The sequence below is a fragment of the Dromiciops gliroides genome, chromosome 5 (assembly GCF_019393635.1).
Source record: "Dromiciops gliroides isolate mDroGli1 chromosome 5, mDroGli1.pri, whole genome shotgun sequence".
NCBI lineage: Eukaryota > Metazoa > Chordata > Mammalia > Microbiotheria > Microbiotheriidae > Dromiciops > Dromiciops gliroides.
Genome location: NC_057865.1, coordinates 42,108,982 through 42,130,226, shown reverse-complemented (window position 1 = coordinate 42,130,226; position 21,245 = coordinate 42,108,982). Strand labels below are relative to the sequence as shown.

At 43.3% G+C, this 21,245-nt stretch overlaps 1 protein-coding gene across 2 annotated transcripts in view; it reads left to right on the top strand.

Moving 5' to 3' along the window:
- Nucleotides 1-19,790, top strand: part of SACM1L (SAC1 like phosphatidylinositide phosphatase) — a 51,787-nt gene extending 31,997 nt beyond the window's left edge. For both annotated transcript variants that reach the window (XM_043966567.1, XM_043966568.1), the window contains exons 9-20: nt 1,220-1,305; nt 2,184-2,270; nt 3,081-3,149; nt 3,251-3,330; nt 9,358-9,456; nt 10,679-10,817; nt 11,138-11,207; nt 11,327-11,399; nt 11,987-12,080; nt 12,206-12,298; nt 13,640-13,697; nt 17,932-19,790. In XM_043966567.1, the coding sequence (XP_043822502.1) occupies nt 1,220-1,305; nt 2,184-2,270; nt 3,081-3,149; nt 3,251-3,330; nt 9,358-9,456; nt 10,679-10,817; nt 11,138-11,207; nt 11,327-11,399; nt 11,987-12,080; nt 12,206-12,298; nt 13,640-13,697; nt 17,932-18,068 (1,085 nt within the window). In that variant the 3' untranslated portion in view covers nt 18,069-19,790. The remainder of the gene's footprint in view (nt 1-1,219; nt 1,306-2,183; nt 2,271-3,080; nt 3,150-3,250; nt 3,331-9,357; nt 9,457-10,678; nt 10,818-11,137; nt 11,208-11,326; nt 11,400-11,986; nt 12,081-12,205; nt 12,299-13,639; nt 13,698-17,931) is intronic.
- Nucleotides 19,791-21,245: the final 1,455 nt, after the last annotated feature.

Below are 21,245 nucleotides of genomic sequence, written 5' to 3'. Positions count from 1 at the left end.
CCTATCCTCTTATTTGAAAGATGAGCTCATTGCCACCTAGGGAGGAAAAGGGACTTGCCCCCAAAGGTCCCTTAATGAGTGAGTGACAGACCTGGAGTCATACTTACAAACTGGCACTGCTAATAGGTTTCCTTCACCAACATATTGTGTCTTAAGTAGAATTTCTTGAGGAAAAGTTAAGTCACGTTACGTGTTCTTGGCAGTAGTATCAAAAAATTATCAACAATTGTTCTCACTTCTGACTTAGGTCAGTAATTTAACACCCTTCTTGGATTCCTTTTTCGTTATGTTTAGCATAGTTTATCACCTAATGGTCTTTAATTGTTTCAAACACATGTGTTTTCCCACCTGGAGTTTTTGTAATCTTGATAAATTCCTTGAGTATGACAGTGTCTTATCCAATCCAAGGTTAAACCTAGGAATTTTTTAAGTATATATAATTTCTGGTAACTTAGTCATATAGGATGGGGAGAACCTTTCAAGCATAGGGGACAGTTTAAACAAAGACACAGGTGGAAAACCAGGGCCATGGAGCAGGAGTGGTGAGAAGTCCGGTTCGTCCAGAGTGTAAAGCGCATGGAGGGAAGTAATGTGGGTGAAAATTGGAACGGCAGATGATACTCAGGTATGGAGGACCTGGAGCCCCTGAAGGCCTCTGAGCAGACAAGTGACGTGACAAGATCTGAGTGAGGAAGATGGATCGGAGGGGCCAGAGGACAAGGTCAATCAGGCAGCTTGTGACTGCTTGAGTGTTGGTCAAGGAAACAGGAATTATGAAGCAGGGAAGAAAGAAAGCAGTCATTTACATCTAAAGTGTTGATGCATTAAATGGCTATCTTGGCTTCCCAACTGTATTTTTTGAAAAACAGGCTACTTATAAGTAACCAGGCTTGGCAGATATATTAAGACAGCCACATTCCAAATACTCTGCTTCACTGTCCCTACAAACCAAATGACCAAAAAATCTTTGCCAGGCTGTCTGTTTTTGGTTCAGAACATGTGTATGCTATTTTTGCACCTCTTTAAGACTTAGATGAAATGAGATTTTTAATTTAATTTCCTGCTTGAGATACTGTATTACCTATAATAAAACTATATTTCTCAAAATTAGTTTTATAATGAATACTTTTCACTAATTCAAACTGATCTTTACCCCACTTAATTTAGTTAGTAAAATTCTGTGGCTGTTTTCTAATTAACTCTGTTTTTTCTAATGCAGGAATTGATTCTGAAGGCCATGCTGCCAACTTTGTTGAAACCGAGCAAATTGTGCACTATAATGGGAGCAAAGCATCATTTGTCCAGGTGGGGACAGACTAGCTTTGTTTTCTCCCTGTTTGATTTAGTGGTAAATCATTGCTAAATAAAACTACTGCAACAAGCCATCTCCTCCCTGTCACTGAAACTGGAGCCATCAAAGCAGAGTGAGGCTGCAAGGCACTTTGGAGACAGCAAACACTTCTGTTATTCCAAACTGACCCTTTTACAACTGAAGTGACTATGGGCAAATAACTAACAGAAGGAAGTAGCTAAAGATTAAACTCACTTCACTTTGCCTCAGAACATGCTTTTCATAGGCTGGGGCTCTTCTAAGCATCTCATAGATACCAGACATAGCCGATCCCTCCTCTCCTTTTGAAGAATATGGCTTATTTTAGATTATGTAGGAAACAGGCAAAACTATAACCTAGGATCATATTTGGAGAAGAGATGAGACCTTATTAGAAAAGATTCATCTGACATCCATGAACACAACATGTTTGATTTAGGAGCTGCTGGGATTCCTGTCATATTTCTTAGGTGGTTTATTTGGCCAGGACTAGTGTTAAGGTAACTCTGGGGTCAGTACTGAATGAGAAAATCACCTGAGGAGGCCAAGAATGCCAGTCACAACTCCTCCACAATTCAGCAGATGGTTTTAAAGAGTGTCTCTTCTGGCAGAAACTTGTCCCCTGTGGCCAGGCCTGTGACAAGCCTTTTCACCTTAGACCATAGGCATAGAGTCCATCATGAGGATGTTACTCAGTCCCTCTGATGGGGGAAGACTTGCTGACACGGTCTCTCTGAGCCTAGCATTGTCTTATGGGAGGGGAGGGAAGGAGATTGATGGAGTAAGTGGAGAGAAGAGAAAGAGAAGCAGATATCCACCCACCGCCATTTCTGTTTCCATTTTTGTTTTTCAGACGAGAGGATCCATGCCCTTTTTCTGGTCCCAACGACCAAACCTCAAGTATAAGCCAAAGCCACAGATCAACCAAGTGGCCAACCAGGTAGATGTTGCCAGAAAACGGGAGCCTGATTCAGGGAGAAGGGATCATTGTGGTTCCCTTTGGCCTAGAGTGGGGAGGGTCTCTGTGTTCCCTTAACACCTACGTGCAGTAGAGAGATAGAGAATATATGACGAGGCCCCAAATCCTCTTTTCCTGTAATGACCACGCAGACCTTAAGACTGAGCTTTTGCATCAACTCTTTTAAAAGGTAATCACAGAACTAGCGTGATGTCATAGGATATAGCCCCGGAGACCTGGGTTCTAGTTCTTGCTTGGGGATGGGAAGTGTTACAATGAACAAAGTGACTTATCTTGTTTGGACCTCAGTTTTCTCATCTGTTAATTGGGAACAGGATCTGCCCTGCCACCCCATGGTTGTTGAGAGTATCCAATGAAAATAATCTTTGTAACAACAGTTTGACTTTTGTGCCAACAAAAAGTTCTCCATAAAGGATTATAGCCTGACTTTTGGGGATTCCAGAAGCTTCAGGGAACCCCAGAGCCCGTGGCTGTTTAGATCACTTAGTGTTTGTCATTCAGGATTGGAAGGAAGACAAAAATAGTGCATAATGCAGCTCGCTTACCATATTAATTCTTATTAACCATTATTAATTCTTAATGAGATGATTCTCTGAGCTTTTCAAAGATAGACTTCATTCAGAATTAGAAGACAGGTCCTTAATTTAGTCAGTATACTTCTATCATGTAAACAGAAAATTCAGAGATACTTTTAAAAACTTAGTGAAATTATTTCTGTAAGGAGTCATAACCAAATAGTGAATTTGTTATTCTTTTCCTTTTTTCCTTCAGATGGATGGTTTTCAAAGGCATTTTGACTCACAAATAATTACTTATGGAAAACAAGTCATTATTAATCTGGTATGCATCTAGAAAATCTTCAAAAAAAAAAAACTCAACCCTTACTCATTTGCTTTTAAGCAAACTTGAAAGAAAGCTATTGGTGTTTAAATTTTTCACAGGTTAACCAGAAGGGCTCAGAGAAGCCACTTGAACAGACATTTGCAAAAATGGTAACCTCCTTGGGAAATGGAAATATCAGGTACATGTAAATTGAAACTTGATTTTGTTTTGTACATTCAGTGGTTGTTCCTAAACAAATTTTTTTAGGTATAACATATATTACTGTTGCTGATGTCATTTTTCATTTCTCATTTTATGACTGTCTTTTGAATGGAAGAGGAAAGACAAGCTTATCTGGGAGAAAGTTTCAGACATTTTCACTGACTGCTCAGTCTTGGGTTCTGTCAGTTAGACAAGGAGCTGCTTAATAAGTTACAAAAAGCAGAGAGTTAAAAAGTACATTGTCAGCAGCAGCAGCAGCAGCCTGGATACAGGGAGAACATATTTTCAGGAAATCACAGCTTCCATCCTTCATGATCAGGCTCTTGTGATAACTGCTAAGAAATTGTAAAGTGATCTGGTGGCAAGTTTTCCTTCATTGCTACTTGTTGCTGAGGATGTTAATAGTGGTAAGCCTGTCAGTCTGGCCAGTGGGGAAAGGCCAAGAGCCCATCCAGTTCACACGGTCAGCACCTAAGAGTTGACCATCATGTGATTTTTCCTTGGTAGTTGGTCCACTCTTGTTAGGTGAAGGCAAGATTCCTCTCTTGCAGTACACCTAAGGCATAGAGGGTTTGTGGCTTTTTTGTAAGGTTTACATAGCAAAGTCACCATAACTGTTATTAAGTCATACCTCACTATGACCTATGTAGGGTATAAAAGTACAGGAGACAGAGACAGAAAGACACAGATTTAGGTGTGAGGCACAGTCACGTACCTGCCTGAGGAATACGTTTGATTCGTGAAGGTCTTAGGAAAGGGATGAGCTTAATAATGTTAATGTTTCTCCACATAATTTCACAATAGATGTGGAGGCAAATGAAATCTGTTTTAAGCCAAAGTACAAAGAACCTAGAGCTATTCCCCATCCCTCGGGTGATTTCTTTTTTCCTTTTCATTTCATTGAGTGGAAAGGATGGTTACAAGCCTGTTTGACAGTCTGTCCTGTCCCACGCAAGGTTTTTGAAATGGGGATTCAGCCAATGTCTCTGTTTTGTGGTGTTTTATTCAGGCCTTTTGGACATCTTGAACCCACTCAGTAGAAACAGGTTTAGACTCAAAGAAGAACTTCTTTTTTCTAGTTATTCATGTTGATTTGTTATCTCTCTACTTTCATCCAAGGTCTCATGAAGAACGTAATGGAGCAACTTAGTTTGTCTCTCATTTTAACCCAAATGTAGTTCCTGGTTAGAGAAGGACGATTGAGCTTGGATAGCTCAGCAGAGCCTTCCTTAACCAAGGGTTTTTTTTTAGAGGGCTGTGGAATCGTCATTCCTGGGGCATTGGCCTAAATGTCAGCACACCCCTGGCACAGTTTGCAAGGTGAACTCCAGGCTGAGGGATTGCCTGGGGCCCTGCAGGCACACTGGTTTGCTGCTCTCTTCTTGTTTCCTTGCACTGTGCCACCCTCGATCTTTCCCAGGCAGACAGAACAGTCTCTGTAGGGCTCAGGACAGTGGTAAGGGGCCGAATGCCATCCTGGCAGGGTGGTATTCAGGGAGAGCAGTGGATCTTCATGGTCCGCCCAGACCCAAGAGCAGCTGGGGTGGCTCCCTCTTCAGGGCATCATGGGTTTGCCCACAGCTCAGGTCTGGTGCTTTTAGCCCACAGAGCGGGGGGCTTCACCTCTTGTGCCAGAGACCACTTTAGTAGTCTGGGGGAGACTATGGGCCCTTTCTCAGAATGTTTATGTAGAGGCGGCTCAGTGGCTAGAACTGAGCTCGGAGTCAGGAAGACCAGAGTCCAAATCCAGCGCTAGATGCTTGCTGGCCGTGTGAACCTGGGCAAGTCACATAACCTGTCTCCCTCAGTCTCCTTATCTGTCAAATGGGGATCCTAACAGAACCTACCTCGCTGGGTTGTTGTGAAGATGAATTGAATTAATAATTGTAAAGCGTTTGGTGCCTTTCATAAAAATGCTTGTTCCCTTCCCCCTGAATATTTGAAGGAAACACTCGATTTCATTTAGAAGCGAGTGGAAATAAAGATGGTGCGTTTTCCCCATCCCACTTCTCAGAGCCCAAGTTAAGAACTCCTCCCTTAGAGAAATTTGGAATTTGCACTTGCTATGGGCTCTGAGAGCCTCTGAGATGAACCCTCGGGTCCTGTGGTTTGCCTTCTGAATTCTTGGTGTCTCAGAGGGCTCTTTCCAGTGTGCGTTCCACAGAATAGGTGCTTGGTGGTGTTTGGGTGGAGCAGTCGGGCCCCAGAGTCAGAGCCTCCAGCTTTCCATGACCTCTGCCGAGATAATCACATGTGCATGAGAGCACAGGCAAGAAGAAAATCACTTCTGTTTTTCTGATTCTATTAAATGCCTGCGCTTCTATCTGGTGCAGGCTAAAATGTCTCCTAGTTCAGTAAACAAGCATCTTTGAGCCCCTTCAGTAAGCCTGGCACAGAACAACCCCTGCCTTTAAGTAGTTTACATCCTCCTGGGAGAAAACTTTCTGACAGATAAGGACGTACAAAACATAGAATGAGTGAATGCAAAGTCCCTCCAGAGCCTGGCTAGAGAAGGATGTTTGAGCTTGGACAGGTCAGCAGAAGCCTTCCTTCATTAAGGCTCTCTCTATAGAACCACAGAATCACAATTGTCCATTATTGGGGGTTCTTTGACGTTGCCCTACTTGTCAGCCCACCACTAGGTCAGTTTGGGTGACTTAGCAGGGGATGAAGTGGGAGAAGAATCAGGTTCGGTTGCCATGTTAAATGGGGGTGAGGAGGCATTTGCTGAGAAGTACGTTTTCGTAGTTGGAAGAAGTCTCTCCCTGAGTTTCCTTCCACATAGCTTCAGGAGGGAGAAGAGGACACCTACATTAGCCTGCTGTGCAAATGTTGACACAGAGGCAGGTGCCTCGAGTGACACCGATAAGGCTTGTGCTTGTCAGTAAGGAAGTGTCAGATGTTCTGGGCACTGAGCTAGGGGCTAGGGACGTAAACTCAAAAATGAGAGTTTCTCCAGGTGTTTGTGTCATGGTGGTGGTGGGATACAGCACGTTCCCCTTGGAGTTCAGAATATATAAAAAATAAATGGAAGACTTAACCACTAGGGCAGTCAGGAAAGGCTTTGCCCTTGAACTTGGTTCCCAGGGGCAGAGGGGCAGAGGGAGAGCACTCTAGGTGTGGGGGGCAGCTGTGTGCAGGCAGGCACAGAGGGGGGGGGGGGTTGGGGACTGATGTGTCAGTCAGCCTGGGAGGCTAGGCCGGGAGCTGGAAGCAGGCTGAGGGGCTTTTGGTGCCACATGGGACTTGGCATTTTATCAAAGAGGCAAATGGAGAATCTGAAATGTCTAGAATAGGGGAGGGGCACCTTCTGGAGAGGGCGGGCAGAGAGGGGGGGAGGCAGAGGGGTGAAATGGGGACTGTTGTGATAGCAGGGGACAAGTGATAAGAGCCCGAGCTAGGGTAGCTGTGGACAGCAGGGGCAGATGTAAGAAATGGGGAGGTAAGAGAGGGTGAAAAGACAAAGGTGACTCCTGGATTGCAAAGCCAGATGACTCAAAGAATGGTGGCCCCTTCTACAGAAAGAGGGGAGTCAGGAGGAGGGTGAGTTATGGGGGGAAAGATAATGTTCTATTTAGACGTGCCTTCTCCCCAGAGGCGGGGAATGCAGGATGTGATGGGGGCTAGAGAGAGATTTGGGCTGTTGGCAGAGAAGAAAATGGAAGCCACATGATGAAATGATGAGACCACAGAAAGGCTGGGTAGAGGGACAGGAGAGCCCTGGGATACACTCCCTCGTGAAAGTGGGGCATGGATGAGATCCCGCAGAGGAGGCAGAGGAGAATGTGTGAGATATGTAGGAATAGCCACGACAGAGCAGTATCACAAAAACCCAGGGAGGAAAGGGCGCAGTGTCCAGCACCACCCAGAAATCAGGAAGGATAAAGTCAGGTCATTGGGGAGTGATTGTGGTTGAGTTTGGATTGGAAGCTAGAATGCCTTGGGATCAGGGAGTGGGAAGGAAGGAAATTAAGACAAGGAATTCAATTTATTTTAGTTACACATTTTATAATTTTCTAGGGAAGTATTAGGAAGGTCAGCAGGTAGCTTCTAGACCGTTCCGCATGCATAAGCAGTCACAACTGACACAGGTATGGTTCACCTTGAAGGGATTTACTTGAACAAGAGTTGAACTCTGTGAAAGCTATTGTACAAGACAATAGTTTGAGGGTCAAGTCAAGGTCGTTTTTGTTGTTGAATTTTAAGCTTGAGCATGGGAGGTTTATCTTCCTCAGAATCAGGTGCCACCTTCTCTTTCAAGCCTTCTTTAAACCCTCCCCTCTGGTTGCTGGCTGCTCTCTCTTCCAGTGACTTCGTGTGGTATTTATTATTCTTGGGTCAGCACACATATATCCCCAAAGTAGAATCTCAACCCCTTGGGCAGGGCCAGTGTCAGCTCTGCTCTTGTAACCCCATGCCTGGAATATTCAGGAAGCGTTTAATAATAATACATATACATGTTAAATTTCCAGAGGCAGTGTATACATAGACGGCCTCATTCAGAGCCTCATTCAGAGCGGGACTTTCCTAAGTCACTCCTGCAGCTGGGGGTAGTTTCTGCTAGAAGATCTTGCTTAATTGGTAGCACAGTCCAGTATTCCTTCTCCTGCAATTAAGGAGATAAATTAGAGACCAAAATCACGTTTACTTCAAGAAAGCAGGGTTTTTATTTCAAAGTATACATTTTAAATTTATGTATCTAGTTATTACAAGAAAAACTATTTTGAGTAGGAATGAAACAAATACTGAGCTTCCACGAGGAAGTGGCTAATGATCGAAATACATGCCCAGAAAAATTTAAAGCAAGCCCTTTTAGCCAGGAACTGTCTTATTTTGGGGGGGCTTCTGACTTTACTTCCCATAGACTCAGACTTTTAGAGCTAAAAAAGCAAGATTATCAAAGCCACCCCTTTATTTACTGGTGGGAACTGGGAGCATTAGGCATATCTTTGAAGCTCTTCTTAGCCCCTACACATATTGACATCTAACTGATTTAACTATCAGTTAGTTAAACTAATTTCTAAAAAAGCCATTTTTGCCAGACATTTGTGAAGGTGGAAAGACTCTATCACCGTCTCCTTCTGGAAATGACCTCTTCAATACAAGGTCTTCTAGAATAGAACCTGGGAAGGAAGAACAAGGTCCTTCTTCCCACTGGCCTGTCCCCCAATGTGCTTTAATTCCCTATCAGAGAGAATTAGACAAAAACTGGCTACCCTGAGGCTTTGTGTCCCTGCCTGCCCACTGCCCTTCCCTTCTGTCCCCCTCAGTTCCTTAAAGAGCCTTTGGGGCACAGACAGGAGGCTGTTTACCAGCACTTTTAGCTCGTTTTCACCAATTACAGCTAGTCAACATTGTTACCAGATTTGATGTTTGCAAATAAATTCTACATATTAAAAATTCTAAAACAAATAAAATGGTTTTTCTCTTACAACATATATTTCTGAAACTTAATTTTTTTAAACGTATTTTTATCTTTGGCCAGTTTTGTTTGTTCTGATTTTAAACTCCTGGAGAATAGGAGCCATCTTTCTGCACTTCCCGTAGTACCTTACATGATAGTTGTTAGATTGAATTGAATCTGACGGGTTGTGAATGTTTTAATCCATCTCTTTTTTTCAAATGTTCTGTTGGGGAAGAGAACCAGCTGCTATAAATGTGTGCCGGATGGCTGAGAGACTTTCTTTCCCATAGGCATGGGCCTCCCCACTGTGCTTAGCCTGTCACATCTTGAGGCCTTGGGCCCAGAGGGCTCTGCCAAGCCTTCTGCTGTAAATTCTCCAGAACATCACCTTGCCCAGGTCTTCTCCTATATGTGCTGTATGTACGCACAAGGAAAAGGGGGCACTTACATCCCAGTAGTGGTCACGAGGCTTTTTTTCCCCAGGGGTGGAAAGGGGAGGTCCCTTTATCCTTCTTTTCCCCAGGAAATAGATGTTCTGACATAGAAGGGACAATAAGAGACATTTTGTTTATTTTCTGAATATCTTAATTTTTTGCCTAGATATGTTGCATTTGACTTCCACAAGGAATGTAGTCAAATGAGATGGGATCGTTTGACTATTTTGGTGGATCAAGTAGCTGATATTCAAGATGAATTCGGGTAAGCTGGTATTGCCTTGCATATAGTGCCAGAACTCCCTTTTAGCAGTTGGCTAGCAGACTTCAAGTGAGTTACTGAACTATAATGTCAGATTGTGGATTATGAAGGTGTACGCAGCATCATGGATGTTGTGTTGAATTTGGTGGGAGTTGTGAAGACCTGAGATCATAGTCCATCACTGACATGTTCTTGATTTGACCTTTCGTTTCCTCATCTGTATAGTGGGGAGAACACATGCAGTGCCTCCCTCCCAGGGTTGTTGCATTGTTCAAATTAGAAATGTAAGTGGAACATTTTGCAATTTTCGATTTATGATTTCCCATGCATATATGCAACTAGGTGGCACTATCGTGCACGGAGCACTGGGCCTGATGTCAGGAACATTCATCTTCCTGAGTTCAAATTTGGCCTCAGATACTTACCAGCTGTAGAACTTGGGGCAAGTCACTTGTGGGTCTGTTTACCTCAGTTTTCTCCTCTGTAAAATGAGCTGGAGGAGGAAATGGCAAACCCCTCCAGTATCTTTGCCAAGAAAGCCCCAGATAGGGTCACGAAGAGTCGGACATGACTAACAATGGCGAAACAGAAAAAATAGATATTCATGTTTTTAAATTCTCTAGAAGAAGCCTCTCTTGGCCTTTCTGTAACTTTATTAGAAAATTAGAAGATGTGCAACTAAAGCAGACCCCTTTGTTGTAATTATATCATGTGTTTGTTTAGTTGAATAGTTGACAAGAAACTTGGGATTCTTGGTGATTTTTACATGTGCAGTCGCCATTTAAAATTACTTAGATCTAATTTCCTTTTAGACAGTTTAACTTTTAAAAATGGGGGCTTACATGACATGACTTTTTTCATAACGAAATGGGTCGTGCCGGTGTCCACACAGATCAGTGTGGGAGGGACCATAATCACTGCTTTAAAAATTTTAAATGCCTCCGACGTCTCTCACAAAACAGGGTGTGTGGGGCCTTTTTTATGCTTGCATTCCTGCCTCACTGCTGCCACAAAATGGTGATGACTTCTCCATCAGAGCACACCCCTTCTCTCACTGCTTCCTTGTTTTCATGGAAGTACCCCTTTCTCAACTAGAAAATCCTTGTTAGCCTAGCCTGGTTGGCCAGCTGAACTTTAATGAAATGTGAGGGAATACCAGAAGCCAGACTATATTTATACAAGATAATTGTCCAGGTATAAAGATGTTTATACACAAATGTTTTAGTTATTTTCTAGTGGATGCTAATGGCAAAGTGGTGACAAATCAGGAAGGAATATTCCGTAGCAACTGCATGGACTGTCTGGACAGGACCAATGTGATCCAGAGCTTGTTGGCCCGCCGCTCTCTTCAAGCCCAGCTCCAGGTAGGACTTCTCCAAGTGCTGATGCCTGACCTTGGGAATCCTGTTTTTGAAGAAAGTAAACCCTCTGTCTTCTGTTGAACCTTGGGGAAGTAATCTAATAGAGCCTGACTTTCCATGTCACATTAGCATTTACATATATTCCAAATTGATCTCATGATCAAATAAATTGCAAGTAGCAACTTTAGCTATAACTAATCTGACAATCTTGTTGTGAGTAGTAAAGGAATATATTTGGGGGAGAAAGTGGCACAGAGAGAGATTGAGATTTCGTTGAGATAATAAATATCTGCACTTTTTCTCCTTGCTCGTATGGAATCCAGAGAATCGGTGTTCTCCATGTAGGACAGAGGATTGAAGAACAAGCTGAATTTGAGAAAATTTACAAAAATGGTAGGTAGCCTTTTTGATAGAAGTGGAAGTTGTTTACTTTGAAATATCGTCCCTTTGGTAGGCAGGAGTCCTGCTTGTCATTTGAACTTGTCTTTTTCTTTTCTTTTTTTTGTTCACAGCGTGGGCTGATAATGCAAATGCTTGTGCCAAACAATATGCTGGAACTGGTGCCTTGAAGACGGATTTTACCAGGCAAGTCAGGACCTCGGCATCCCACTAAAGACAATACCGTTTGGTCCTGTAAGGTCCCACGCGGCTGCATTCTAGGGTCTCCTCTGAAGAAAGACGTGGATTACTTAGAGAACTTTCCACATCAGAATCTGTCAGAAAACATCTTCACGTGGAGAATTGGGCTGTCTTCCTTGTCTTCATAGGCTGAGATAGGAAACTGCTCATTTTATTTTGAACTTAGAGTTATATTTGATTCTTAATTCCGTGTATTATGTATGGCAGCCTGGACTGCCCAGCCCTACTTACTCCTTTACTTATGACTTAGCTAGATCCTAGTCTGACAGCAGCTTGGATGTGGAAGGCTGATGTTTCTCCCTCTTTGGGCAGTGGTGTGTGTGTGTGTGTGTGTGTGTGTGTGTGTGTGTGTGTGTGTGTGTGTGTGTGTGTGTGTACACACACACACAAATTCTTCATAAACTAAATTATGACAATATTAGTCATTTGGCTTATTGCTCATATCTTTCTTCTTCCTAATTTTATGAAATAGTTGTTTACTACATAATGTTATGTGTTTAAAACATAATCCTCAAATCACCTTTCTTACACAGAACTGGGAAGAGAACTCAGTGGGGGCTGGTACTGGATGGCTGGAACTCGTTAGTGCGCTACTACAAAAACAACTTTTCAGATGGCTTTCGACAGGTAAGGAGGACTTTGAGGCATGAGCAGAGCCCAAGAGCAGGATTCTGGGGGATCTAGATGGCCGCGAGATGATGGGATTCTTTCTGGCATGTTTATGAAGGTGTTAATCCCTCTCTCTCTTCTAGGATGCCATAGACTTATTTCTTGGAAACTATTCAGTGGATGAAGTCGAACATAATAATCCATTACATGTACAAAAGGACTGGAAATTCTTGGCTGTAAGGAAATTAACATTTTTCTTTAGGGAATTGTCTTTATTTTTCAGTTTCTTAGGTAACTCCTACTCTGCTAAGGTACTGCCCAAATCCCTTGGTTTCAAAATATCAACTGCACTAAAATGAACTTGAATAGAAATTCTCTTTATGGGATGCTCCAAACCCTTTATTATGGCTTCATCCCTTCTTTCTTGCCCTCTTCTACACTTTTTATTATGGTCTGGAGGTGAGCATGCTTAAAGGAATTTTGTGTTAGCTTCTTAATTTTGGTGGCAGCCAGCAGCAGTCACCCACATTTATTACAGTTCTGTTATTACTGAGGCTAAGGAAGTTTGTCTGTCTGGGACCAACACTTAGCTTGTATTTGACACCTTTGCCTCTACCTCTTCCTCTCCCTTGCTACTCCTTCCCGTGAGCATCTAGTCTGTGTCCCCCTCTCCTAGGTGCGCCCCATTTCTGCATGCTGTCATTCAGTAAAGGCCTAAGTGCTCGCCCTTGCTTGTGGGTGTTTACATTCTAATAGAGCACTCTTAAGACTCAAAAACCAGGCCCAAAGGAAGGAATGATCCTCTGACAGCAGAAGTTCAGTTTTCTGAATTTTCAGCAAGGCAAATATTTTTGCGTGGTTGACCTTTCTTGTCGCGTCATTAAATCATCTTCTCACACAGCTTGGCCTCTGTCTGTGTGCACAGGAATGGGAGTCCCTCCAGATTGCTCTCAGCCCATTCAGAAAGAGCATCCCCAGGAGGAAGGGAGCTCCCATCTTGGGGGTTGAGGCAAACTAAGGATTTTTGGGTAGATGTTGCCTTTTCCACTGTTCTGTGAGAACCGACTGCCTTATAGGACAGAGAACCTGGGGAAACCATCTTTTAAACATCCCACTACTAGGAATGATGCAGTGGAAAGGACCCTAGGTTAGGAGCCAGGAGACTTGGGGCTTAGTCCCAATTTTGCCTTTAACTAGTAGTATGACTTTGAGTCATTTACTGTCTCTGGGTTTCTGTTTCCTTCTCTGTTACATGAGAGGAGTATATGAGGAGATATGTCTTTTTCAGCATTAGAATCCTATGATTCTTGGACTTAGGTGTGGATGTGCTATAGGAGACCAGGACAAGGCCCTTTGGAGCCAAGATGACACATCCCGTTGCTAGAAGGATTTTTGTATTTTTTAAAGGCATTGTTAATTGACTGGTTTTAGACTTAACAAGGCTGAGTTCTCCTGTGTTTTGTTTTTTTAATGGGGGGAGGGGAGGAAATATGGGGCCCAGCATAAAATGTGTATGATTGACCTTGTACCAGATATGTAGAATATTTAAATGATTGTGTGTTTTATTTTTCCCCTAGTTGCCTATTATCATGGTCGTTGCCTTTTCAATGTGCATTATCTGTTTGCTTATGGCTGGTAAGTTCACTCTTATTCCATCCCTAAATTAAATCTTTAAGTCATTGCATTAACATAAATGCATATACACAGACATACATGCATATGTTTTACTGCATCTTAAGGTGGTTAAGGCTATTCTAGCTTTGACTGAGTTTGATAAGATTTAATCTGTTTGTTCTTTAGCCATAGTATTAGAAAAAAAAGATTCAGCTACCCAGAGAAACAATGGCAAAGATGTGTTGCTAACGATTCATCATTTAATTTGTGGAGTTCACTGTAAAAAATGCTCTTTTGATGACCACCTTTTGCTTTTTTTAAACCTTCCTTAGAAGTTCACATTATAGCTGAATGAGCTTGTAAGAGAAAAATGAGGGAAATGCTTTTATGTTTATGATTAAAGTGTGTGACATATTCTTAACATATACAGTCATTAAACATGTATGAAGTGCCTACTCTGTGCCGGGCACTCTGCAAAGCCCTGAGGGTGCACAGGAAGGCAAAAGACAGACCCTGTCCTGGAGCCCACAGTCTAACGAGAAACAAAACCATAAACATACACGCATGCAGACAGCTCCATACGGACGAGCTGTATCCAGGATTCCCAGGAGGCGGTGTCCCTGCATCTCAGAGTGTGTGGTGAGGAAGAAGGTGTGAGAAGCCGGGAAAGGGAGAAGGGGAGGCAAGTTACCAAGGGCTTCGAGTGCCTTAAACTTCACGTCCCTAGGAAGCCCCTGATGTTCACTGAGTGGGGGGGGGGGGGGTGACATCATTTGATCTGTGCTTGAGGACAGTCCCTGTGGTGCCCTAATGGAGGATGGATTGGAGTAGGGAAAGACGTGGGGCAGGCAGAGCCCCCAGCGGTCTTGTAGTAGGCCCAGTGGGAGGTGTGAGGGCCGTGTCAGGAGAGGAGGAGGCGCGTTTGAGAGAGTCTGCAAAGGTATGCGCTGGGTATGAGGGGGCAGAGTGGGGGAGGAGTCCAGGATGGCTCCCGGGTCGTTAGCTTAGGATGGGGAGGATGGGGGCCCTCAGCAGTTGGAGAGCTTAGAATGAGGCAGGAGTTCAGGTTTGGGAATGTGGAGTTTAAGATGTATATAGGACCCTCCTCTAGTTGGAAATGTTTAATAGTCGATTGGAGATGAGTCTGTAGGTCAACAGAGAGCTTTGGGCTGGGTCAGTGGAGTTGAGAATCATCAGCTGCTAATCAAAGCTGTGGGAGCTGATGTCACCAAGTGAAATAGTGTAGAGGAAGAAGAGAAGAGGGCCGAGGATGGGACCTTGTGGGACACCCACGGTTAGCAGATGTGACCTAGATGAAGATCCAGCAAAGGAGATTGGGGAGGAGCGGCCTGAGAGGTCGAAGGAGAGCCAGGAGGGAGGAGTGACCCAAAACCTCAAGGAAAGGCGATTGACAGTGTCAGAGGCCGCACAGACGTCAAGGACGATGAGGATTGAGAAAGGGCCTTTGGATTGGGTGATGATTACGAGATCCTTGGTGACTTTGGAGAGGGTAGTTTGGGTCGAGTGATGAGGCTGGAAGCCTGATTGTAGAGCGTGAAGAAGAGAGGAAGCGGAGACGCCGATCATAGCCGGCCTTCTCTAGGAATTCAGCCACAAGAGGCAGCAGAGAAAAGGGATGACAGTTAGCGTGGGTGGTTAGATTAAGTAGGGGTTTGCTGGCACATGAAGGAATCTTTGTGGGTAAAGGATGTGTGAATGTTTTACCCGTGTGTGTGCATACCCACACTTACATACATTTAGATAGATGGAGCTTGTTGGGTGGGTAGTAGGAGTTTTGCAGCATTTTTCTCTCTTAGTTGAAAGACTGTTGACTAATTGAGGATTTATGATAGGATGGAGTAATGAGAAGAAATTGTTCTCCTCAAAACATAGAATTACAGATACTTTTGTCAGCTTTTCTCAAGTTCCTTTATGATTTTATTGCCTTTGCCCAAAAAAGGTCACCTCACCTGTGTGGTCTGGGAAAAAAGTGATGAGCAGCACCTGCAGGCTGGTTCTCTCTTCTGTCTAGGACTTGATGCTTGCTTCATGCCACTCTTTGTTGGCCATTCACTTCACTCTTTAAAAGATAATGTAACAGCATTCATGGCTGGGAACTCTTCCCACTTCTGTGGGGCATTCTGTAAATCCATAGGTTAAACCTGAGCCAGGTTAGCCCCACATGCAGGCAGGAGCTGCTTCTTGAACAGTAATGACTGTCTAAAAACATAAAGTTTCCAGTCATTGCCCAACACTCGATCAGGCCCTGTGGTAGAGGAGGCAGACCCAACCATTTCATTCTTGTGTGAAAGATGCAATTGAGTTATATGAAACGTCCAGAGAAAAATGCAGGAAAGTCACGAAATGCTAAGTTCCTTCAAACATTATAGGATTTGAGTAAGAAAAAGGAGGCAGACATGGGCCGAGTATGTAGAGGGCACCTTAAGGAGACTACGCTTGTAGCTTAGGTAGCGAGAGGACAGGAGAGGGGAGGTGGGGGGAGGAGAGGAGAGGAGAGGGGAGGGGAGGAGAATGCGCTCTGTCTGGCGCAGTCCTCAAGGAGGGAGTATAGAATATATGGAAGAGAGAAGAACTCAGCCTGGCAGGAGGGATCCTCATGCAAAGGTGTAGGAAATGAGGAAAGGGAAGGGTGAGCCAGGTGGTGCAGAGGTTGGGGAATGCCTTGGGGGCTTGTACCAAATGGAAAAGTGGGGCTCCATGGGAATCGAAGCCAAGGAATGACAACGAAAGGAAGCTTTGAAGACCCTTACTCTGGTGGTAGTTTGTAGAGGCCAAAAACAAGGAGCCCATTTAAGAGGAGAGTTCGGGGGGCAGCTAGGTGGCGCAGTGTATAGAGCACCGGCCCTGGAGTTAGGAGGACCTGAGTTCCAATCCAGCCTCAGAATTTACTAGCTGTGTGACCCTGGGCAAGTCACTTAACCCCAATTGCCTCACCAAAAAAAAAAAAAGAGAGAGAGAGAGAGAGAGAGGAGAGTGCGGCATTGCGCTGGCAGAGGAAAGATTGGGGCGGGGCAATGGCTATAGGACTTGAAAGGAGAGGACAAATCTGATAGTTTGAGAAGGCCTGATGGCTTTGTGCCTGGTTGTGAGAGGTGAGGCCAAGGTTTTAAACTGTGGGGTTGGTGGAATGGTGGGCATGATTGACATAAATGGGGAAGAGAAGAAGCAGGGGGAGCCTTCTGAGTCTTGGGCATTTTGCAGCTCCAGCCCATCTCTGTAGAAGTGACATTCTCTAGGGGTTGGGTGTATGGCACTAGAGCCAAGAGAAGAGGTGCAGGAGGTGGATTCAGATTGGGGAATCATCTGTGGAGGAAAGACAGCTTCTCTCAGCTGAAGGGAGGGCTTGAATTCATTCAGGATCAAGTCATGTGGACACCAAGAACTGAATTTGGCCTTGCTTTCAATGTGATAGGTAGCTGACGTGGATTTGCTAAATCTGTGAACACAGTAGCATTTCCCTGGCTTTGTCATTGAATTGTCTTGTGTTAATACAGTCTGTGTTTGATTGCTAGTATCCAAAGCCATGTTTTATCAGTTGTTGGATTTAAAAAAAGCAAAATACAAGAAGTTCCACGAGATGGATAAAATCCTGCTAGATACAAAACTGGCATAGGCAGCTGTCTTGCCCCTCTGGGTATATTGATGTGTATGTGTTTCCTGAGTTTCATGGTCAGATGGGAAGCCAAGTAAAACAGACCTTCTTTACTTTGACCCCAGTTATGGCTTTATAATTATTATTTTTTAAATTTTTTTTTTTGCGGGGCAATGAGGGTTAAGTGACTTGCCCAGGGTCACACAGCTAGTAAGTGTCAAGTGTCTGAGGTTGGATTTGAACTCAGGTCTTCCTGAATTCAGGGCCGGTACTTTATCTACTGCACCATCTAGCTGCCCCATGGCTTTATAATTTCATACTTTTCCGGAATACATTTTTGTATAAAGTGAGCTGCATCTGTTGATCTTCCAATAACCAGTCATTATCCATTATGTTTGAGGTACAATTCTTTAAAGAGCTTCTTAGAATAATTTCTAAAAGTGGTCATTATTTGTGATCTGTAATGTATATTTTTAAATCTTGAAAAGACCATGCTAATTAGCTTTTGCTTAAATGTGCTTATGAAGACTGTGCTAATGAACTTTTGATTGGGTAGATGTGGGATCGACATAGATCTAGTACTCATGAAAAGTGATTTTATTGTAATGATTCTTTTTTTTTTCTTTTTAAAACTATAAACAGGTGACACATGGACGGAGACACTGGCCTATGTGCTCTTCTGGGCAGTTGCAAGCATCGGAACATTTTTAATTATTATTTACAATGGCAAGGATTTTGTTGATGCTCCAAAACTAGTCCAAAAAGAAAAGATAGACTGAATTTGTATCTGTGGAAAGCGGCTTGGCCTAGAAGATTCCACAGTTCAGAATTGGAGTCTTTACTGATCTGCTTTCCACCCCAGCAAGGTGTCTTCTTAGCTTTTTTAATCTCTAGAAAAAGCAAATCCTATACTTTAGTGATGGTGACATACAGTTGAAATCTGGTGTTACGTCTGTCTTCAGAATGATCTTTTAAATAGTGCATCAGTTGGGAATGGGACCCTCCTAATTAGAACAATGCAGACCAAAGCCATGGTGATGTTTTTGGCTTAAAGCCTGCCAGAGTTTCAACCTGGATTTGCTGAATGGAATGGGAGAGATGGAGGAATCTGTTTATCCAACTGGTGCAGTATTGGTAATGTACAAACTAAATTGAGCTTCTTTCACTATTTAAAATAGTAAAATTATTTTTCTAGTTGAGTTTCCTTCTTGTCATCTCAGAGCCAATCACAATTGACAAGCATATGTTGGTGGACTTTTGTTAAAGCCTAAAACTTGTTCAATGCTAATAACTTCTATGAAAAGATTAATCTTGTTTCACCTAATAGTTTGATTAAAATGTTCGAAGTCTTCGTTTTCAGGGGTCTCTGGATATTCCGGTGAACGTTTGAATTGTGCTGCTTCCTTACCACACTCTCCTGGCAATACTTTTGTAATTGCAGTTAGACTGACCGCTGCAGGGTGATGAGAAAGTGCAGGTAGAATTCTCTTTTCTTTCTAACTATGTACATGAAATCAAAGAACGTAAAGTCTCTCTTTGTGTGTGGTGGTCTAGTCTTGAGCTAAAGGCCCAAAGCGTACTGTGTTTGAACATTTGTCACAGTCGGATTGCCCATCCTCCAAGAACCACAGCTTTGGAAGAGGGCCTCGTCTTTGCATTGGGGACAGCAGCCGCGTTTCCATGCATGGTACCGTGGACACATGGACTACATCCATAACTTCTGCTGTTTATTGATGTGTGTCTCAAATTAAGAACTTCCAAGTCATTGTTTTTCTCTTAATCAAGGACCAACTTCACCTTTGATTTACGTGCAAAAACAGATGGGAAATATGCTCTCAAAGCTATGCGTAGTTCTAATTGTGAATACAGCTGCATATTCAAATTGCAATTATGAAGTCCAACATTCTAAAACTATGTAAGCTAGTAGGACAGTTGCCACCACTTATTTAAAAGATAATTCACTTAATGCACTGCTACAGTGTCAGTGTTGTGCTTGAAAATATGTACAGTTCCTTTGTTTCAAGAGTACTGATTCATTTTATCTTTAAATGGTTCCAAAATCCCCATCGTTTCAACATTACCTTTTGTTAGCAGTCATAACAAGAAACTGTTGCTTTTAGAATCCATAATGGAAATAATAGTGGAAAAATCCTGTGTAGTTTAAAACCAGTCATCAGAGTGCATAATGACTAAGATATAAGTGGACTTCCTGTTCTTAATATGTAAATAAATGTAATTTGCTCCAAAGACCGATGGACTATGGGATCTGCCTATGTCTATTGGAGTACACAATCCAAAAGCTTTTAGCCATTTCATGCTTAAAAACTCGTTTCACCAACTATAACAAAGACCAAATCTGAACTGCAAGTCTGGCTGCTTTGAAGAGATGGGTTCATTTAGGTTTGTTGGTTTCCAGGGTGTATCTTTCAGAATTCTACGGCAGTTTTATTTCATATACTGTATATCTGCAAATGATAATAAAACTTCACTTTCTTTTCTAACTCCTGACATTGTTGTTCCTGTACCACTAATTTGAGGGTCTATGTGCTTTTTCCCCCACCCTTTAAATTGTAGGTAGAATTAAGAAGCTATTGGAGGAATGGTGACTTTCCCTTTCAGCTACTCCTACTGTACAATGAGCTGTGTTTGTTTTTGTTTTTAAACAACCTAGGTTCTAACTGATTGAAGAGTCAATGAATACATTAATCCTCCAGCTTGTGAAGACACTCCCCCGGCCCAGGCTCCATGTTCAAAGGGGAGGACTTAGTAAATGTCCCAGCGGCCCCAAAGGCTCGCTTTCTGCACCAGTAAAGCAATAGAGTGGTTCCTGCTTCTCTGGCACAGAGGGTCTTTCTAAGGACGGTTGGTTGTGTCCAAGGCAGAAGCTTGCTAGCCCTTTGGAAGCCATGTTGACATTTCATCTCACTTACCAGCCGTGTTCCCCCTCAGCTCTCCACAGCAGAACGGCAGTGAGGCCTAGTACATCTCCAAGTGAACAGACCTCCCATCTTGAGGGCCCTCAACCTTCTCTTTCTGCATTCATTTCTTCTCTCAGTAATGATTCTACTTTCAAGAAGCCTTTGTTCCAACTAACATTTTTCCTCTATCAAAATAGACACAACCCAATTTCAGTTGTTTACTTTGATTGGTTAGCCTTTTGACTGCTTTATGCTCTAGAGCCAATGAGTCTTAGTGTGTTACTTCAGCCAAGCCACTACATTTTTTTTTCTTTTTTTTTTTTTGGTGAGGCAGTTGGGGTCAAGTGACTTGCCCAGGGTCACACAGCTAGTAAGTGCTAAGTGTCTGAGGTCGCATTTGAACTCAGGTGCTCCTGACTCCAGGGCCGGTGCTCTATCCACTGCGCCACCTAGCTGCCCCCAAGCCACTACATTTTAAAGAGCCTCATCAATGCCTTATAAAATGAAAAGTGGTACTGCTTTGTGCTTCAGGCCTCAACACAAGGCCCAGGCCATAGGAGAAATCACAGCATGCAGACCGGCCACTCAAAGATCAATCTGATCTCACCTTGTCCTAATGGGGGCTTGCAGGGTCAGAAGGGACAGTCTTTTAATATCTCCCACCAGCTGACTCCGTGATCCTCAGGAAGAACTTCTGATCATGTTACTGGGAACAGAAGGGCTTGTGTCCTGACTTCTTCTAGCACCTGAAACCTACTTGTTCCCAGGACCCTTCTCTTCCTGTTCTGCCAGAAAACAAATGAGGCCTCTTCTCCTCCGGCTGCCCCTTCCTCTTGCCTAAGACTCCCAGATTCAGGTTTTATAGCTTCCAGCACGGTGGACATTTAGTTTGTTATAAATTAAAAAGTATTTGTTAGCTACTTACTATGAGCCAGGCACTGCGCTAAAATACAAATGCAGAAATGAGACAATGTCTGCCATCACAGAGCTTGCACTCCAGCAAGGGGAGAGGATACATATGGGGGAGTCCTTGCCAAG